The 20,007-nt window shown below is 41.9% G+C and overlaps 1 protein-coding gene across 1 annotated transcript; it reads right to left on the reverse strand.

The window, feature by feature from the left end:
* Positions 1-1,138: 1,138 nt before the first annotated feature.
* Positions 1,139-18,291, reverse strand: LOC115927951 (uncharacterized protein K02A2.6-like). Its single transcript, XM_030994332.1, has 4 exons — positions 17,986-18,291; positions 12,008-15,304; positions 11,288-11,879; positions 1,139-1,246 (listed from the first exon to the last, which is right to left on the reverse strand). Exons 2-4 carry the CDS (start codon positions 15,181-15,183, stop codon positions 1,139-1,141), a joined length of 3,876 nt encoding a protein of 1,291 aa, XP_030850192.1. The 5' UTR covers positions 15,184-15,304; positions 17,986-18,291.
* Between the last annotated feature and the right edge of the window lie 1,716 nt (positions 18,292-20,007).

Below are 20,007 nucleotides of genomic sequence, written 5' to 3' on the forward strand. Positions count from 1 at the left end.
AAGCTCGAGCTTGTTTCGATGGATGGAGGAGCAATTACTTTTATAACACTTCGGTTACTTTCTTCGCATCTCTAAATGTGCGCTAATTTGCATAAAACATTAGACACCAAACAACAGACACCAAACAACAAAAAACACTCAGTCTTGATAAGCTCCATGATTGCTTCTTAAACACTAGTATAGATTAATCTTGCACTGGAAACAGTTGAATAATCTTGAAGTCTTAACATATACTGTATTTATCCAATGATAAATATAATGCTGCACAGGGAGATAATGTGTGGTATATAAAGCGATAACTTAATCAAGGACATACCTGGCAGATTCTCAAGCCAGCTCTCTTGTACTTCCACATCACCTGAAGGTTGGTCAACCAGTCGGCTGCCGTTTGGGAGTGGAGCCTTACTGTCTTGTTGAACGTCCTCCTCTTCAAGTCGCACTGCACTTATTGCTTTGAAGAAAGATTCAAAATAAAGATAAAAATATTTACTCGATCGTCATGGCGATTAGCATCTCGCGGACAACTACCAGAAGTTTCACTAACTGTATGATTATTATTTTTTGCTCTTTTGAACCCCCGTAAGTGATGTTTTCCTGGCATCTACTAACAATGTCTTTGTGCTAGTGCACATCACATTTTCACTTGGCAGCCCAAAGGGGGGGGGGGTGGGAGTAAACCCCCCCGTAGATCCGCCCCTGAACATCTTTGACAAATGATGTTAACTGAAAAATTTCCAATAAAATGTAAAAAGGAAGTTTTCTACTAATCATATCAATTCACTTTATCCCACTTTCACATTACAATTACTCTACAAGTTAGAGTAAATGAAAATTATTTAAAGAAAAGAGTATCCACATTCTGACATATGGGTCACTCGACTGTATGTTTGCCTGAAAATTAAATGTCTGCTCAATTGAAACTAACCTTCGGCTCCAACGCTTATGGACTGTGCTTTCTCTCTGTCCCCTGCTGTCTCTTGGGGGTCGATACTGAATCCTTTCGTATTCTCATCTTTGGTGTTTCTTGGGCTGTGCTTTGCTGACGACTGTTGCCCATTCTTTTTCTTTTTTGGTCCCCTCTTCTTGGGCATGGTGACCACAGGGAATTAGATCACTTCGGCTCTTCAGGAATATACGCTTAACCTTTGGTTCCTGAATTCCTAGACTTCTGGTTATTTAGAAATCCATTGATGAAGCACTTGAAAAAGAGGCTGCCTTGATGGCTCAAGTGGCAATTAATAGAGCTCTGCAAGGTAATAGATAAAAAGAGAAAGTTACATAAAGGTCAATTGTGTTAATCCCTAAAGTAACCGTTTAAACACTGAACTGCCCATGACAGCCCTGATTCTATTATTTACTGAACCCAAGACCTCCTGTAAAAGTTTGTGCAGTGTGACAGAGATAAAATTGCTATGAAATGTCTAGGAATACAACCAATTTAGACTGAAAACAATGTGTTCATGTGGAAATATTTTGCGTTTAAAAAAAAAAGTTGATACCATTAGACGATTTACTGAGCAGCGAGAGGGATACAATGGCCACGCTCATGACACTTTCCCAGCATCGATGCATGATAATTGCTATATAATGAAGGTTTAATATTTAACAAAGATAATGATGAGAATGAATCTGGTGATTCTCAAGTAGAATTGTATTAAATAAATCGCAAGTTGCTCGAGAGATTCAGGCCCGTAACTACGGTGGATGCGCGGGGTGCAACCCTCGATTGCCCCCCCCCCAGAACCTACCCCCGTTCGGTTGGGTCTGTTGACCCTCGAAAGGGTCTACCTAATATAATGTCTGCACCCCCCCCCCCCCCACGGGCCTACGACGAAGGTCATGAATACTATTTCTATTCAAAGCAAGACGACTAGATATTAACGATTTTAATTTTACTCATTTTGACTCTCGGGAGAAGGCCGTTGTTCGGAATACCTGACCACTAACTTGATGTATTCATACCCGTTGCACCATATTGTGATTTCTCTCACACTCTCCTAGTAATGAATAGTTAAACCAAAACTCGAAACCATAAATAATGAATGCACTAAGTACATATAAAACATATCAATTAAAGCTTGCCACAAAGATTACCACAAACCAAAATGAAAGCAGAGAAACAATGACTTTAGTATTGATCTTATTCGGCAAACAATCCTGCAACTACTAATAAGGGGAGATTCATTTGTCGGTATAGCCCCAGTCAAGTAGCCAATCAAATAAGCTTACAATCATATACAAGAAGACATTCCCAAGCATGCTGGGTAGAGCACAGACCAAGGAATCATAAACCTATATTAATAACTCCTTGTTTAGACCATTGGTTTTACTCGCTATTAAAATCCATTTCAGACATTAGGAATGTGCTAGCTATTGCCCGGCAGCCCAATGCACTTTGATCAAACTAACGAGGTACCAATGTTTGAATATTGGAAAATTTGAGGAAAACCCTAGTATAACCAAATGTGGACGTCTGCCGGGGTCCCTCTGCTGCATTTTTCCCCTAGAACCGGTTAAGAGGGGCCCAAACATGCATTTGGTCATACGAACGAGGTACCATATAGAACCAGTGTTAACTAAATGCATGAATGCCACAACGCTAGGAATGGCCCATGCCAGACAAAATTTCTGCTGCTAAGGGGCCCGGCCGCCAGACACCGAAAAAAGAGGCCACTAAAAATGCATTTGATCAAACGTACGAGGTACCACGTGAAACCAGCGTTAACAAAATGCATAAATTCCACAGAACACTAAATGGCCCATGTCAGACTAATCTTCTATTGCTAAGGGCCCACCAGACGCCCCTAAATGTTGCCCAAAAGCCAATAATTGTATGCATTGCCCCATATTTAATATACAAAGTACCACTCAATATTTTGGATTGGTCGGGTTCATCTTACAGACTACGGAAGTCTACGGAATGACAGACACATTTTCTGCTGCAAAGCGGGCCACAGACACACTAATAAAGTGTGCCCCAAATAGGTCATGGTCAGATTAATGACGTACCACTTGAAATTAATTGTAATTAAATAGTTGAATGCCACAAAGCACTTATGGACCAAGCCAGACAAATTTTCTATTTTTATGGGCTGCCCGATGCCCCCAAAATGTGGCCCAAAGGTCCCTTATTGTATCATTGACCAAAGCTTAATATGAAGACCTACTTTAGGTACGACTCGAAAATAATTTGGAATTGTCCGGTTAATTTAAGACTAAGGAAATCATCATGACAAAAGTTCTGCTGCAAAGGGACCGACAGGCACCCTAAAAAGGAAGGCCCCACACGGCAGTGGCGGATCCGGGGGGGGGGGGAGGAAATAAATTTTACCTTTTTTGGGAGATGAACCCCGCCCCCTGGTGCTGAAGGGGTGGGTTGTGCTTTTGCAAATTTTCGAGAGCCAAAAAAAGTAGTGCTTACTACCCCCTAGATATGATGACTATCAGAATTCTACTCAAGTCATGTGACCTTTTTTACACTCCAATTAACGGCTAACAGTAACATAGCATGTGCCTATTTGTTTCTCAGAAACCCCACAAGTTTCAGAGGATCTATTGTATTCCATCCTTCTTTCACAGGATTATCTCTCTGTATCTCCATGTCAGTCCTTCCCTTCTTTTCCCTCTTCTCTGCACTCAAACAAAAAGTGGAATTATCAAGTATAGTGTTGTGTAATGCAATGTAAAATGTGTTTAAAGGTTGTAGATATTGAATACTTCTTTAATTCAGTGTCAACCTCAAATAAGGGCCAATATTCTCTTTTGGCTGCTGCCTACTTCATAATACATGTACTTATCTGTTTTAAATATAGCATTCTAGTAGCAGTCAACTATGTCGACGTGCAAATATAAACGTCCCTATTATACCCCTCGACTACATCACCTATCTGAACATGACATCCAATTCAAGATAAAGGAATGATGACTCAATAATATATGTAACTATATGGAATCTATGTAGAATATTGAATGAAATGGCACGGAAGAATGCCTTTTAAAAGAAAAAAAGATGTTAGAAAAAATACCATACTATGCATACAACGTGATGACACTTCATTCAAACCGAAGTATAAGCAAACAGAAGTGCATTGAGTTTTTTTTTAAACTGGACCATGAACAGGACAAACTAGATACCAAATATAATAAACAGTTTCGTTTCTAAGAACAAAATTCGCGATGTCATTGAAAACTATATTTTGCACTGTATATCCAAATACAACAGAATAGAGGACAAATGATGAACTGAAAGACTGAACTGAAATCTTGTTGGTGCAAAATGTCTGCAAGCAATCAATAAAATATTTCATTGTTAAGGTGGAGATTTCATTGTAATATTTGAGACCATTGTGACTAACAATCGTTATTCTTGTCACCTCACACTCCGCACCTGGCAATTAGCACTGTTATTTGTATATTTGTTGGAGATGGTGTAATGTCTATATAGCAATATATCACATTGAATCTGTCTCCAATTGCATACAGATACCGTGCGTCCCAAAAGAAAAACTATACACTTTTGAAATGGCTGCCGAATAAAGAATATATGATTCTTGGGGAAAAGTTTTATAGCATGGAAAGCTCATAAACCCAACTTTCATATGACGCCAAAAAGTCCGAAAATAATTCATGCGTGGGTGAGCACTGCTCGCTCTTGTAAAGGGTATGAAAATTAGGTTGCGCAGGAATTAGCCTTCCAATTTGTGAGAGGTAAATCCTTTGGAGCTTACACAATTGAGGGTGATATGATACATTCATGATTTGCTGAGTGAATTTCATGGTTTATTAAACCAAACTGCTATGCATGAGTGAACAGGCATTTTTTTTTTATTGTAGCATTGTAACTTTCCCTGGTAGACTCAGTGGTGTGTTCATGGGAGTCAGGATGGGGTGATGGTACATGTTGTAATTTCCATGTTACACACTGTTATTTAAAAAGAAAAACTATATATATATATGAATAATTCCATTAATTGTTGGGAGGTTTTAGGGTTCATGAAAGCACTGAAAAATAGTACTTGCATCGTTAAAATGAAATCTAATATGAGCCATTTAGGAGAGTGAGAAAAAAATATCACAAGAGCCACCGGGCGGGGAGCCCCACCCCAAATAAAATAATTATATTATAGGATTTCAAATTAAAGAATTTTCGCCTTTGCATTTAGGGGGAAACTTACCACGTAATAAAATATACATCAATAAAGGCGTCTTTTAAAATTAAAGAGTAAATGCATCAACATGTGAGGATAGAAAGTCCATTCTGTCACGCTGCATAATTACCCATACTAATAAATGGAATATTAAATGAAGCAGATAAGACAAGTTGACTATACAAACTAAATTTAAACAAATTATATGGTCCTTTGGAAAATAATATATAGTTAGAAGAGTAAATCAATCATAAAGGGCATTGGAAAGAAGAGCCCATTCCCCCTTCTCATAAATGCCCCCTTGTCACTCTCATAAATGCCTCTTTTCATCTCTGATGAGTGCCCCTTTTATTTTGACAAGTGCGCCAATTCCTTTCTAATAATTTGCTTTTTCCTTCTTATAAGTGCCCCTTCCCCTTCTCACATCTTGCATGATGTATAAAGAGAAACAAATATTGAAATCATCCCTGATAATGACTTGTAATCACAATGTAGGGGTATATACCCATATCTAAAAATGGTATATTTTTGCTTTGAGATTTCCCTTTGTAGGTGCCATTTTACCTTCCAGAAAGTTTCCTTTGTTGTTGCCCCCCCCCCCCCTTTTTTTTTTTAAGTGTCTCTGCCGCCCTTGACTAAAATTGTCATGCAAACTAACAAAAGGATTTTTTTGTTTTGATACTTCATATATTAATGCAAAGTCGTCTATATTAATTGACGGTTTCCTTCAGTGAGTGGCTATGAATAGTGCACGAAACACGGCCGTAGGTGCTAACGAGTTTGATGGTGAATCATACACAATTGAAATATGAAAGTCAAGGAGCTAGCCATGGCCCATACAATTTTTAAAGATACTTTTCACATTCAGAATATTCCTCTCTCTCTCTCTCTGTCTCTCTCTCCATCTCTCTCTTCAGACTGTGCCGATCATGCAGTTCTACAACTCGGACATTCTCACTTTACTGTCCAAAATTTTCCAAATTGTCTCTAACCTATAAGAAAATAACCGATTAACATGTAGTGGTGCAGATCTAGAAGTCAATATAGGCCTACTTGTACATTCTTTAAAAGCAATCAAGACAGCAAGACAGTCAAGTCAGCAAATAAAACCAATTAAATTGAACGATCATAATCATCCACATAGACTCTCCGCAAGACATGCATTTACATGTTAATCCACTGGCCTTGTACCAGGCCAGTAAATTGATATATCTTAAGTAAAATCAACATGAATTTTGTTAAATGTATATTTTGTTCGATTTACCGTTCCCCTGTTAGGCTGAATCTTTTCCGTTTGTTTCCTTGCTCCCTCTCGCTTTCATTCGTCCAGCTGAAATGATGCAGGATCATACATAATATAGATCGAAGCTTTTGTGTTTGTTTATTAGCCCATTGGGAAAACTAAGGACTATATTACTAGACGGAACGCTGCACGCGCGGAAATCATTGCGCGAATGGGATTAGGCTTCTCCTCTTATGGATCATGTGACGAAATAAGCACACTAAGCGGCATTCTGATTGGATGTGAGCGTAATGAATAGGTATTTTATCGATAGTATCGTTCAAGAAATGTGAATACTGTAAACGTGGCAATATTTTCGCGGATTTCGCGCTAAAGTCGGTGTCCGCAAATATACAGTGCCTATCAGGCGCGTACGCAGGATTTTTTTCAAGGGGGGGGGGGGGGGGGGGGGGGGGGGGGGGTTAACATTTTTAAATCGGGCCGAAAATTTCGCAACGACTCAGCTGGCCGCTGAATGGCCGCTGGCCGCTGAATAAGTGGGGACACTTTTTTTTTGTCTCGAAATTTGAAAATTTGACATTTTGCTCCATTGGGGGGGGGGGGGTAGGATTTTTAGGTCAGCCATGGCAATATTTGTTTTTTTTATTATTTTTTTTTTTAATCATTTAAAAAAAAAAAAAAATCAAAATCAAAATCAAAATCAAAATCAAAGGGGGGGGGGGGTTTAGGGGGGTTTACACACATAAAAATACCAAAGGGGGGTTAACACCCCCCCCCCCCCCCCCTGCGTACGCGCCTGGTACGTATACAAGCAGCCATGCATGAAGTCTTTCGTCTATGGCTGATCGTCAACAAAACTGAGTCTTTTGCCAATTCCGTTTGTTGCTACGGCAGGCAGCCAGTGAAAACGAAATCGTTTGATAAAATTATGGAAATGCTAGCCTTACTTTAAACAAACAGAAGTTTGCCAATTCCGTTTGTTGCTACGGCAGGCAGCCAGTGAAAACGAAATCGTTTGATAAAATTATGGAAATGCTAGCCTTACTTTAAACAAACAGAAGTTTGTTATTCCTTACTAATTTTTCCTGATTGAGATATCATGAAAAGGGCAGAAACTGAACTTTCTAGAAATGCGATTTTCTCTTTGAAATTCAGATACCGTCCGCCAAATGATTTTTTGGTTCACTCTCTTCAAATTCATGCGTGAAACATGCATCATATGAGTTGCATCAAATAAAAGAGGACGGTCTAAGCTTTACAAATATGTGTCATTTATTGATCATAATTGTGATCAATATATGATAAAACATCGATAATTCTTGGTTCATTTTTTCTGGGACGCACTGTATAAGGATGACTTCTTATGCATGTTTTGAGCGAATACAACGAATATGTTTTGGGGTCGCCGCTCGATCAGCGCGAAAAATTAATCACGCGAAAATAACAGCGTTTGCAGTAATTTATTTGACCTCATCGCGTCACTTTAATTTATTAAGCAGATGTTTAGGCACGACGCTACTCGCACATAGAGTTCACGGGAAAAGGGTGAGTATGACCAGGTATTTAAAACACCTCCCTGGTATGACTGAAATCATTTATTTTGAAAAAGTTGTAATAGTCCTTGTGATCTACGATAATTTCTTAACAATGTTAGGGAGTTCTCAACAGATTTTTGGAAAAAGGCTAGGCCAACATAATTCTAGGCGTTGTGGCGTGCGCCTGTAATCCAGCTAAAAAGTGGAAGTTACAAACTGATTCAGCCGAGGACGCAGGTTCGAAACTGAGTCACGTCTTTCGGATGGTGACGTTTAAAGGTCGGTCCCAGACGTAAATAATCATATCTGATTGATACACGTCTGTAAAAACCCAATACACAATTACACACACACACACACACATATTGAAATTACTAACGTTGATTTTCATCGTCGTGAGACATGATGCACTAAGTAAAGATATGACTGTGGTTTGTCGTATAATTGTCACTCTGGTACTCGAGGGGTTGTATACAACAATATTTGCAATAATTGTATAGGGTGAAATTATGATTGAAATTTCAGAAGGGTAGATTTTTGAAGTTTGTTAGTATAGGTCGAACCGGAAAAGCAGGGCGGCGATTTCTTTTCATGACGGGGGGGGGGGGGGGGACAAGGAGCGTATTTAGCGAAATCGTTTGCGGGGGGGGGGGGGGGCAGAAGAAAAAAAACCCGTATCACCACCACTCTTATAGTATGTTACATGCATGCAGGCGCGTACACAGGGGGGGGGGGTTTGGTGGGTTAAACCCCCCCCCCCTTTTGGTATTTTTGTGTGTGTAAACCCCCCCCCCCCTAAATTCCCTAAACCCCCCCCCCCCTTTTGGATTTTTTTTTTTTTTTTTTTTTTTTTAATTAAAAAAAAAAATATATATATATATTCCCATGGCTGACCTCCAAAAGATGACCTAAACCCCCCCCCCCCCCCCCCCCCAATAGCCTATAATCTAGGCGGAGTGCCGAGCTTTTTTCTTTGCTGCTAGACTAACCCTAAGCAGAACGTCTGATACGGCGAGACTACGAACCGTGAGTCGTGCCGAGCTTTTTTCTTTGCTGCTAGACTAACCCTAAGCAGAACGTCTGATACGGCGAGACAACGAACCGTGAGCCGCGAAGAAAAAAGCTCGGCACTCCGCCTAGATTATAGGCTACCCCCCCCCCCCCCCCCGCTTATTCAGCGGCTGGCTGAGTCGTACCGAAATTTTCGGGCCGATTTATAAATGTTAAACCCCCCCCCCCCCCTTGAAAAAATCCTGCGTACGCGCCTGCATGCATGCCCCCGAGGATCGTTTTTCTAAAGTGGGGGGGGGGGGCATTAAGTATGAAGCTCCGGGGTTTTAGGCATTTAAATACGGTCAGATGAGCATATTTTGATACCATATTTGTGCAACTGGCAGGTCACTAATTGGCATGGGGTCCATTGGGCGGAAGCCCCTACAACTTAGTGGTTATAGGCATTAAATTAAAGTCAAATGAGCATCCACGGGCCCGCCTTAGGGCACTTGGTGGGGTCCAGGGGCAGAGCCCCGCAAGCTCAGGGGTTCTTTGTATTCAATTACGGTTAGACGAGCATATTTTAATACCCCCTTTGTGACACTAGCATTCTTTCTTTCTTTCTTTCTATTTCTCTTCACCTACTTTTTCAAAAAAGTGAGGGCTCCTGGGGGGGGGGGGGGTCGAGCACCCCGAGCCTCCCCGATTCGCGGGCCCTGACATGTAAGCTTCTAAATAAGAATATTTTTCGCCTGACTCTTGTAATGATTGGGTCCTAATAAATGACACAGTCACACTTCAGATATCAGTTCAGTAGCTGCTACACTGGCACGTTTTATTTGTGTCTGTCCTAGTTACAACGTCACTGTCTCTCTATGTTGTTGTACTGTATGCGTGTATGTGTATGTGACTATGGTAAGCCAAATGGCGATACTACATTCCTCCCTTCCTTGGATGGAATCTACCACAGAAATCTTGTTAAGCATCAAAAGCAATATGAGCACGAGTAATATACTTTCCAAGATATAGAATGAACCTTTCATATCATACATATATCCATAAAACTTGTGTATTTCCACTTTTTAGTCTTATATTTTGGAAACCAGTACTTTCTTTACTTCTTTCAGACAAAAACTGAACTTTGAAATCTAACACAACTTTTCAACTGAACAAATGCCAACAAATACATTAGAGTTATATTTTAACCCCATTAAACAAAGCAATTAATAAGTTTGGGTGAACGAGTTTATACCAAATAACATTTTACCTTCTTTTCTCAATTCACAAGGAGTGAGAAATCATTAAACCATTAAATACTCTTCAAAACAAAGAACAGTGATAAAACATAGCCCTGGCTTTACTGAAGGCTATTTATACCTCAAATTTGAGTTTTACTACATCCAACAACAAAAAACAACTTTCCTTTCGCATCAACGTTTTGTTGTTTTTGAATCACATTTACTACAACAAATGATAGACTGTTATTAAAATTATAAAAAAGTTTGATCATTTTGTTTCTCTCTTATAACCTCTTGTAGCTGTAAAAGAGTATCTACATAAAAGGCAATATATGTCTTTAAACAAAATTATTGAGTGAAAACTATTCAGAATGAACTTGGGTTATTCAGTATTGTAGATACTACTTTCATTCCTTTTCCTTAAAAAAAAAAGTGTATATCTCAAACTTCCTGCTATGTACGACATTCAGACAAGAGGATGATTAAATGTCTAGCGTGATACAGGCTTGATGACAGTATATGTATGGCAGCTCACACAAATATAAATAGAACATTATACAACTGCCGGAGAGATACAGGACAAAGTTGATAAAAGAGTGGTAAATAAAGATGCATGTAAAAAGGAAACACATTACATGTCCTGTTATGAAAAGAAAATGCTTCATGTATACGAAAATGAATGGTCTAAACCTGTTAGGGCACATATAAACTGACAATTACATGTACACATGGCACAGAAAATAATGTACTTTACTTTCTAGTCAGCATGGAGCAGTATTCCATAACAATGCACATGACATTGGAAAAAAAAACTGAATGCCTGTTTACTTTCCAGCTGGGTGAGAAATAAATGGTTATTTTGCAAGAGTACATAAGTAATACAGTGGAGTTACATGGATATTTCAGTTCCAATGATTTCCAACAGAAATTCAAGTGCGATATAAAACTAGCATGTTCTGTTGAGTTTATATGATGTGAATAAAGAAAACTAACAAGTTAACTGCATTTTTTTGTTATGCAATTGGGAAGTACGTGCACATGGGTATGTTTGCGTGCAGAGAGTCAAGAAACAAAATCGCGTAAACGGATTGGGGGGTGGCGATTACGCTGGGGGTTTCGACGCGGTTGAGCCAAACGTGGTGGTTGTGGTACATCACGGGCATCGAGTGCGATGTCAAAATCGATTTCATCATCATCAGGAGCAGAGCGAGGAAGAGGTCCACAATATCGCTTGAAACGTGACGAATTACGCGTGATGTAATGGTTACCACAACGGGCAGTGATGCGGGTTCCTCTCTTTCTGATCACTGTGTATGGCTGAGGAAGATACGGGGACTGATGTTTGGGAACCAGACCATCGCGTCGAACAAGCACGGTGTCACCGTCTTTGATTTCCGTGCTACGAGTTGTGCCGCGGCTGTCAGCATAGGTTTTCATACGCTCTTTCTTGGCATGATCACGAGAGCGAAGGGAACCATCGAGAGGCTGATGATCTGAAGAAGCATGCTCTGGAAGGCGTGTGCGAACTGCTCTTCCAAAAAGTAGTGTCGCTGGCGGAACACCAGTTGTGGAATGAGGGGTAGCTCGGTAATTGCGTAAGAACTTATAGAGCTCCTGCTTCCATGATCTGTTTTCTGCGATTGCGGAACGATACGCTTTCTTCAGTGTTTTCATGAACCGTTCGACTTCGCCGTTTGCTTGTGGCCAACGAGGTGTCACGCGTCTGTGTTGGAATCCCAAATATCGTGCAAAATCCGCAAACTCTCGACCGTTAAACGGCGGACCATTGTCGGAGCGAACAACGTCGGGAACCCAAAAACTGGAAAAGATTCTATCAAGCTTTGGAATTACTTGTCTAGCGGAAGTAGAGGAAACAATTTCACTTCTGGGAACCGCGAATAGTCATCAATGACCACTAGGAGATGCTCTCCTGTAGGAAGATCGGCAAAATCTACGCTTATCTCTGACCACGGTTTCTTGGGCAAAGGTGACATAAGCAATGGCTCTTTCGAGTGTTCGATTGTGTTTGTTTGGCAGGTTAGACAATCACGGACTGTCTTCTCGGTCATTCGGTCTATGGACGGAAACCAAACTTTCTCACGAAGAAGACTCTTTGTTTTCGTGATCCCTTGGTGTCCTTCGTGAGCTATGTCAATTATTTGCTGGCGAAGGGATTGAGGGATGACGATGCGATTACCACGGAGAAGAAAATCCCTCTCATTTGACACAGTGAGCTCATCGCGAACATTGAACAGGCTTTGGAGTTCTGATTTGGTGTCGGTGGCATGTGCGAGAACATCTTTCCAGTTGTCATTTACCAACGCGTCAATGGCAACCTGGAGGACAGGATCCTGTTTTGTAGCAGCTGTGATGTCAGACAAGGTCGTTGTCTTAGGAACGGCGTGACCTGCTACAAAACTGACATGAGCTTCAGCTAGGCACTCATTATCCGAAGAGGACATCTCCGTAGATAGCGGATGACGTGACATATAGTCAGCAGGGTTATGCTTGCCTGGACGGTACTGAACGTTGAAATCATATGGCTGGAGCTTCAAAATCCATCGCTCTAATCGAAGTGGTGGCTTGGCAGTGGGGCTATTGAAGAGCGTGACCAGTGGCTTGTGATCTGTAGTCACGACGAAAGAACCACCATAGAGGTACACATGGAAATGGATAATGGCCCATGTGATAGCAAGGGCTTCGCGTTCAGTTTGGGAGTAACGTTGTTCAACCTCTGTAAGAGCCCTGCTAGCAAGAGCGACAGGAACAGTGTTGTCATGATCGTCATGTTGAACTAAGAGCGCACCAAGGCCGTGGGGGCTTGCATCAACAATGAGTTCAGTCTTGCTTGCTGGATTGAAGTATGCCATAGTACAGGACTGTGAAACACGCTGTTTGATCTGAGCGAAGGCGTCTGCTTGTGAGGTGCCCCATTCCCACTCAGAGTCGGCCTTTGTTAGGTGGCGAAGAGGCGCAGAAACGGAGGCAAGGCCTGGGATGAATCGGGCACAATAGTTTACCATACCCAAGAAGCTGCGTACTTCAGAGACGTTCTGAGGTGCAGGCATAGACTGGATGGCTTCGACCTTCTTGGGATCAGGACTGATACCTTTGGCTGAAAAGACATGGCCAAAGTATTCCACATGGTCAGTGTTGAAAACACACTTGCTCTGATTGAGTGTTAAGTTCACTTCACGGAGGCGCTTGAGGACTGCTTCCAAACGAGCATTATGTTCAGCCTTGTTGGTGCCAAACACAAGAATATCATCGCTGATATTTAGGACACCAGGTAGGTCGTGAAGCGTTGCTTGGATTGCATGCTGGAAAATCTCTGACGCTGAGGAGACTCCAAAATTAAGACGTTTATATCTATAAAGGCCTGCATGAGTTGAGAAGACGGTGTATTGGCGAGAGTCTTCATCTAGTTCTAGCTGATGGTAGCCTGAATTGAGATCCATCTTACTGAAGGTTGTGGCACCATTCAGAGCGGAGATGAGGTCATCCACTGTTGGCATTACGTGGCGCTCACGGATGACAGCCTTATTGACATTGCGCATGTCGACGCAAATGCGTATGTCTTCACGATTTCGCTTTTGAACAACAGTAATCGGAGAGACCCAAGGTGTAGGTGTGTGGGAAACTGGTTCTATGACATCAAGTTTCTGCAGTTTGTCAAGTTCGCTCTCCACCTGTTTTCGAAGGTGAAACGGGATCCGTCGGTGCGGAACAGCAACAGGCTGCACCGACCTGTCGACATGAAGGTGACACTTGTAGTTAGCTAGCTTACCAATCCCACTGAAACGGTCTGCATATGTCTGCTCTGGTTGCAAGTTATACGTGAGAGCAATGAGGTCTAGGTCTGTGGCTGTGGTGATGTCTAAAAGCGTGTCTCCATTGTGAGAGGTAACAAAGACTTTAGCTTTCGTCGATTTTGACTTGTATCTGACAGTTGCATGGAAGGTCCCAATCACATCAAGAGGAGTAGAGCTACCATAAGCATACACTGGGATGGAAGGTGTGACGAGATGAGGCTTGGACCTAAGACGACTGAATGTTTCATTGCTCATCATCATCACCGAGGAACCAGTGTCAATCAGTGCTGAAAGGGGCTCATTATCATCAACACTAACCATCACCATTGGTTTATTGCCCTTTTTCGAGTTGATGTTAAATTGAAAGGCATAAGCGTCGCCATCAGGGTCATGAGTGGTGTCGTCTACCGTAGACTGTGCCGAAGTATGTGTAGAAGCTTGGATCGTCTTTTGCGGGGTACAAGGTTTAGATCGGCAATATTTGGCGAAATGGTTCATTTTCCCGCACGAATGGCACTGTTTACCTTTTGCCGGGCATGGTTTGTCCTGCTTGTGAGGAAATGCCCCACCACAGTTGCGACACTTAGTGGAGGATCTAGATGAACGATTGCGAGATTGTTGAAAACGGTTTGTATTTGTAGCTGGAGCAGGTGCTGGTTGATATTTCACAGCTTGGACTGCATCTTGAGAATTAGCTTCTATAGCAGTGGCATGTCGATCTGCTTGTTCGAAAGTTTTCGCCGACATGAGGAGTTTCTGCAAGGTTACCTCCTCCCGCAGGGCGTATCTGCGGAGTTTACTTGACGTACACCCCATGATGATTTGGGACTTGACTTCACTACTGGTGTTTGCAAACTTACAAGTTGCAGAGAGTTGTTGAAGTCTGAGATGGTATTGTTCAACGGTTTCATCTGTTGATTGTTTACATTGGCGAAAAACAAAGCGTTCATACTCGACGTTAAGAGCTGGAGAGAAATGCTTGTCAAGTGCATCTTTAGCACCTTTAAAATCTGTACCTGTCCCTGGGAGTGTATCAAAGATATCCGAAACCTCTGGACCAGCATAGTGTAACAACAATGCTCTCTTCTGAGCATCATCTGTGATCTGGAAGGCAGTGAAGAAATTCTCCATCCGCTTCATGTACTTTTCCCACCTGACACCAACATTGGTGGGATCCTCATGAACTGGAAAGCGTTCGAATTGAGGCAGATTCATGGCTAATGATACTAGGCACAAGTTCACAGAACAGCGGTAATCATGTATAATGCATAGGCTGATACTGCACACTCACGTTCACTGCACGACATCATGTAGGAGCACTGCGTGCAGACGATACCTGGACCCTGGACTGTGAGCTCAATGAAAGTGAGGCAGAGCTACTCCTGCAAGACTTTAGTCTATCAATGCTTACACAGTCAAAAGAACTTCCCAACAGCATCCCATCAAGAAAGAAAAGAGGAAAACCTGAATGGACGAAGCAGGTTGCAGAAGCATATCAGAATGCACTCCAGGGATGGAAACGCTGGAAAAGGGCAGGAAAGCCAAAGAACAACTCAACACATGCAGATTACTACAAACACAAGAAGGAATTCAGAAGGAAACTTCGCCAATCCAGAGCTCAAGAACACAGGAACCTCCTCTCCTGCATTGAATCTGCATCTTCAGCAAACACCAAACTGTTCCATCACCTGATTAAGAAGCAACGACCTGAGAGAAGCAAGAAACTACAAACAGATATGATACATTACAAAGGACAGACTTTTCAAGGGAATGCGATGTCAGAAGGATGGAAACACTACTTTGAAGATCTTGCCCTAACATCACAAGAACCCAAGTTAGACCAACCTAGTGCCCAGATGTCACAACAATATCACACACTCCTAATGTCCTCAGCTCCCACAATGCTTATTACATCCCAGGAAATGGATGAAGCAATTAGAGGCCTTAAGAAAGGTAAAGCAAGTGGGCCAGATGACATCACAACAGAACATATCCAAAACCTTGGTGAAATGGCAAAGAGGCTTATTCTTCTTATCTTCAACGTTCTCCTGACCAAAGCACACACTCCGTTGAGCCTGCAGAAGGGACTTGTAATACCAATTCACAAGGGTAAAGGCAAGAGCACTCAGGAACCAAAGAACTACAGAGGAATAACTCTAACTTCAACCCTTTGCAAGCTAATGGAAATGGTCCTTAAACCTCACCTTGAGAGATCGCTGCTGCAAAACAACATCCCGGATGAACTTCAGTTTGGCTTCAGGAAGCACCATTCGTGTCTTCTCACATCCAGCTGCGTAGAACTAATCATAGAGATCAACTGTGCCAACAAACAACCCACCTTTGTAGCCCTACTGGATGCAGAGAAAGCTTTTGATAAGGTTTGGCACGCTGGTCTGTTCCAGAAGCTAACATCGACAAGTATTCATCCTCAACACCTCAACATGGTCAGATCCCTCTACAACAACATGCAAAGCCAAGTCCTTTGGGATGGAACTGTAAGTGACCCCTTCCCAATTCTACAGGGAGTAAGACAAGGTGGTGTACTGTCACCCCTTCTCTATATTACCTTCATTGACGAACTGATGAAAATCCTCCGCAACAAGGATCTTGGATGCAAGTTGCTAGGCAGATACTCTGGCCTTGTGGTACTAGCTGATGACGTAGCCCTGCTGAGCTCGTCACCTTCTGAACTACAGGCAATGCTTGACGTCGTCGATAGCTATACGAAACGATGGAGATACAAGATCAACCCAAGCAAAAGCTGTGTAATTACCTTCAACAACAAAGGGAAAAATATGTCTCAACCTCCGTTGTGGAAGCTTGGACATGACACAGTGCCATCTGTGCTGCAACATCCGCACCTCGGCATCATAAAATCAAGCATAAAGAGGAATTCAGCAGAAGATATAATCTCCAAAGGAGTGCGGACCTTCTATGCACTCACTGGATCAGGAGCATACACAGGAGGACTCCTTCCCCAGCATAGTGTATCCCTTTGGAAAGTATACTGTATCCCGCGAATGCTATATGGATCAGCAGTGGAAAAGATCACCAAAGGGATGTCAGCTAGACTTGACCAGGCCCAACACCAACTGTTCAAGAAAATCCTTGGTCTCCCAAGAACAGCAGCTGATGATGCTATATATCTCCTCTTAGGACTTATGCCGTTAAGCAACCAAGTCGATATTGAGAAGCTTCAGATGATTGGGCAAACATTAGACCTGCCTCATGAAAGATTTGAGTATCGGACATTTCTACATGCCTTGACCAAATCTACCCTCTCCATCAACTCCTGGCAAGCCATCCTAATGAAGTACAGACTCCCAGATCTCCATACCCTCATACAACACCCAATTCCGTACACATTGTGGAAGAAGAAATCCAAGAGGGCAGTGATGGACGTAGTGAATGACAACATCCTACAAGCAATAGAAAAGAAGTCGTCCCTGTCACTATGGAGGAACATGCCCATACCAGACCCAATGCTCCTGTATCCACAGACCAGCAGCTCACAGTTTCTGAGGCAAGCGATCATAATAAGATCACAGTTGGCATGCAACACATACCTAACCCAAACTAGGCTTGTCACCATTAAGAAAACAACCTCAACCATTTGCCGTCTTTGCCACCAGGAAGATGAGGATAATATCCACTTTGTGGCCTCCTGTAGTATCCTAGCGTCACACCGAAGTGACTTCATTGGAGAAATGCAGAGCAGACACTTTTCTGAAACCACCCTCTCATACTTCAACTTCAATGATGGCTTTGCATTCACAAAAGCTATACTTCTTCCCAACCACCTCATGCTCCCATCAAATCTATATGATAGACTGAACACTCTAATTCTACTCTTCCTCCATAAAATTCACATTGCCCGTACCTCTATCCTTTCCTCTCCCACTTGAATGTTTGTAACTACAATGTCAACAGCTGGAGACGAAAGACACCAACACTGACGCTTGCAGAATACAACTGCAGATCTCCGAGAACAACGGAGGAAGAAGAAGAAGAAGATACACTCGTTGCATGCGAAAAGTCTGTCAATGTAGCTAAAACTGTTCACAATAACATCCAGTCCAACTCCAAACTAGCAGTGGGTTTGAATCTAGAGGGTCTGTGAACACTACCCTCGCCATCTCGTCGCCATTGTAATGATTGGGTCCTAATAAATGACACAGTCACACTTCAGATATCAGTTCAGTAGCTGCTACACTGGCACGTTTTATTTGTGTCTGTCCTAGTTACAACGTCACTGTCTCTCTATGTTGTTGTACTGTATGCGTGTATGTGTATGTGACTATGGTAAGCCAAATGGCGATACTACAACTCTAAATTTGGGAATTTGTCATTATCCATAAACGCATAAAAAGTATAATTTACAAAAAAAGTAAGAAAAACGTTTGAATTTTATTGGTGGGGGGGGGGGGGGGACATCTGCCCCAAGCCTGCCATCAGCCCTGTCCGCCCCCCCTTCCCTCCTCCCCACTCAGTGTTATTTAGGGTACGCATATATGCATGTTCCCTCCTTTTGAACCCCCCCCCCCCTTAAGTTCGGTGTGTAAAGTCAATGCGGCCAGATTTTTGTGTACTACGAGCCGGACTTTGGTGCGTGAAAGTACCCCTTTACCGGACATTTTGGGAACACGCATGGTATTCCTCCGTTCACGAAGTGAGGGGTGGCGGGCCATCAGTACGCCAGTGCGAGGGATGAGGGAGCATAGTGAACGAGAGGGGCGAAGGTGATGACAGTGACTACCCCTTCACAGGTTTTTGAAGTTTTGTTGAATTAAAAAATTACGCTCCTTAGCAACACTATAGTATCAAACCAAGCAATATAACTCTTTTTACACTTCACTTTTACTTTGCCGGTAATTAGTGTGCAGTCCGAAGAGCTGTCTTGTAAATATCAGTTTATTAGGTAAATTTTAGTACTAGGGGCTTGAGGCATGGATGAATTTCTATTTCCCACTCTAAGGCCTTTCTCATATACAGTACGTGTATATTGATGTCGATATTGGAGTTCAAATGACAAATATCAGCCTGGCAAATAATATAGACTATGTTGTAAAGACAGCAAGTGGAATATTCATTTTTGTAGCCCTGATCTATTTCTATAACTCTTAATCTTGTAAACATACAGTGTAAACTGTGCTTACGTGATACCAACGGAATACAGATTTTCTACAATATTTACTTGTACATGTTGAAGGATATTATATGAGGGAGGTTAGCATCCAAGCGAGGAGATTTTTACATTTGTATTAGTCTAAACGCCGCACTCTTATGCCCACCAGAGCCTAAAAGTTTGTCGCATTCTTAGTCAGTATTTGCTTTACATTTTGTTTCTTTTCACTTTTTCAAATTTTCCGAAAAATTGAGGGGGGACTTGTCCTCCCCCCCCCCCCCCCCCCCGTCCAAACCAAATCTGAGCCCGAACCTCCGGGGATTTCGTTACCCCCTCCCGGTCATGAAAAGAAATCACCGCCCCTGCTTATATAATTAACCATTCAATGTCTGAGTATATTACGTTTAATGTAACTGTTAACGTATTGGTAATGCTATAGTCTCTGTCTGTCCGTCTTTAAAGTATGTTCAGTGCATGATTCTGTTCTATTTGTTTTGTTTGATGTAAACTTTATAAAAAGTTTACTTTGAACAACATGATTATTCTCATCCACTGAACAGGATATCACAGAACGGAAAAAATGTCACGTTCTAGATAACCTAGAATCTAGAAGATACCTGGTAATAAACTGAGTATTGATTGTGACCAAGTGAAGTGAACAAACTAATGAAAAGGCGCTCTTGCCTCATATATATATATATCAGTACTGGTGATTAGGATTTCATCTTTAACAAAGTTTAGTTTCGAGCTTGCATTTGAATTAAGGTAATAAATCATATAAGAAATATGTTGGTCTAATGTCATGTACAGTGATGTACTCTGTTTACACTGTATTATATATTAACAGATGCCAAATCGACCATGTAATCAGTTACGTATATATGGTGTGCCCCAGGGCTCTATTTTAGGCCCGC

This window comes from Strongylocentrotus purpuratus, unplaced genomic scaffold, assembly GCF_000002235.5.
Source record: "Strongylocentrotus purpuratus isolate Spur 01 unplaced genomic scaffold, Spur_5.0 spur5_scaffold_21, whole genome shotgun sequence".
Classification (NCBI taxonomy): Eukaryota; Metazoa; Echinodermata; class Echinoidea; order Camarodonta; family Strongylocentrotidae; genus Strongylocentrotus; species Strongylocentrotus purpuratus.

Excerpts from the sequence above, each read along its gene's own strand:
- LOC115927951 (XM_030994332.1), bottom strand. The coding sequence starts at position 15,183 with ATGAATCTGCCTCAATTCGAACGCTTTCCAGTTCATGAGGATCCCACC. Across the intron at positions 11,880-12,007 it reads CCTCTACTTCCGCTAGACAA|ACGCGTGACACCTCGTTGGC; the intron begins GTAATTCCAAAG and ends ATTCCAACACAG. Across the intron at positions 1,247-11,287 it reads TACCACAACCACCACGTTTG|AGCTCTATTAATTGCCACTT; the intron begins GCTCAACCGCGT and ends ATTACCTTGCAG.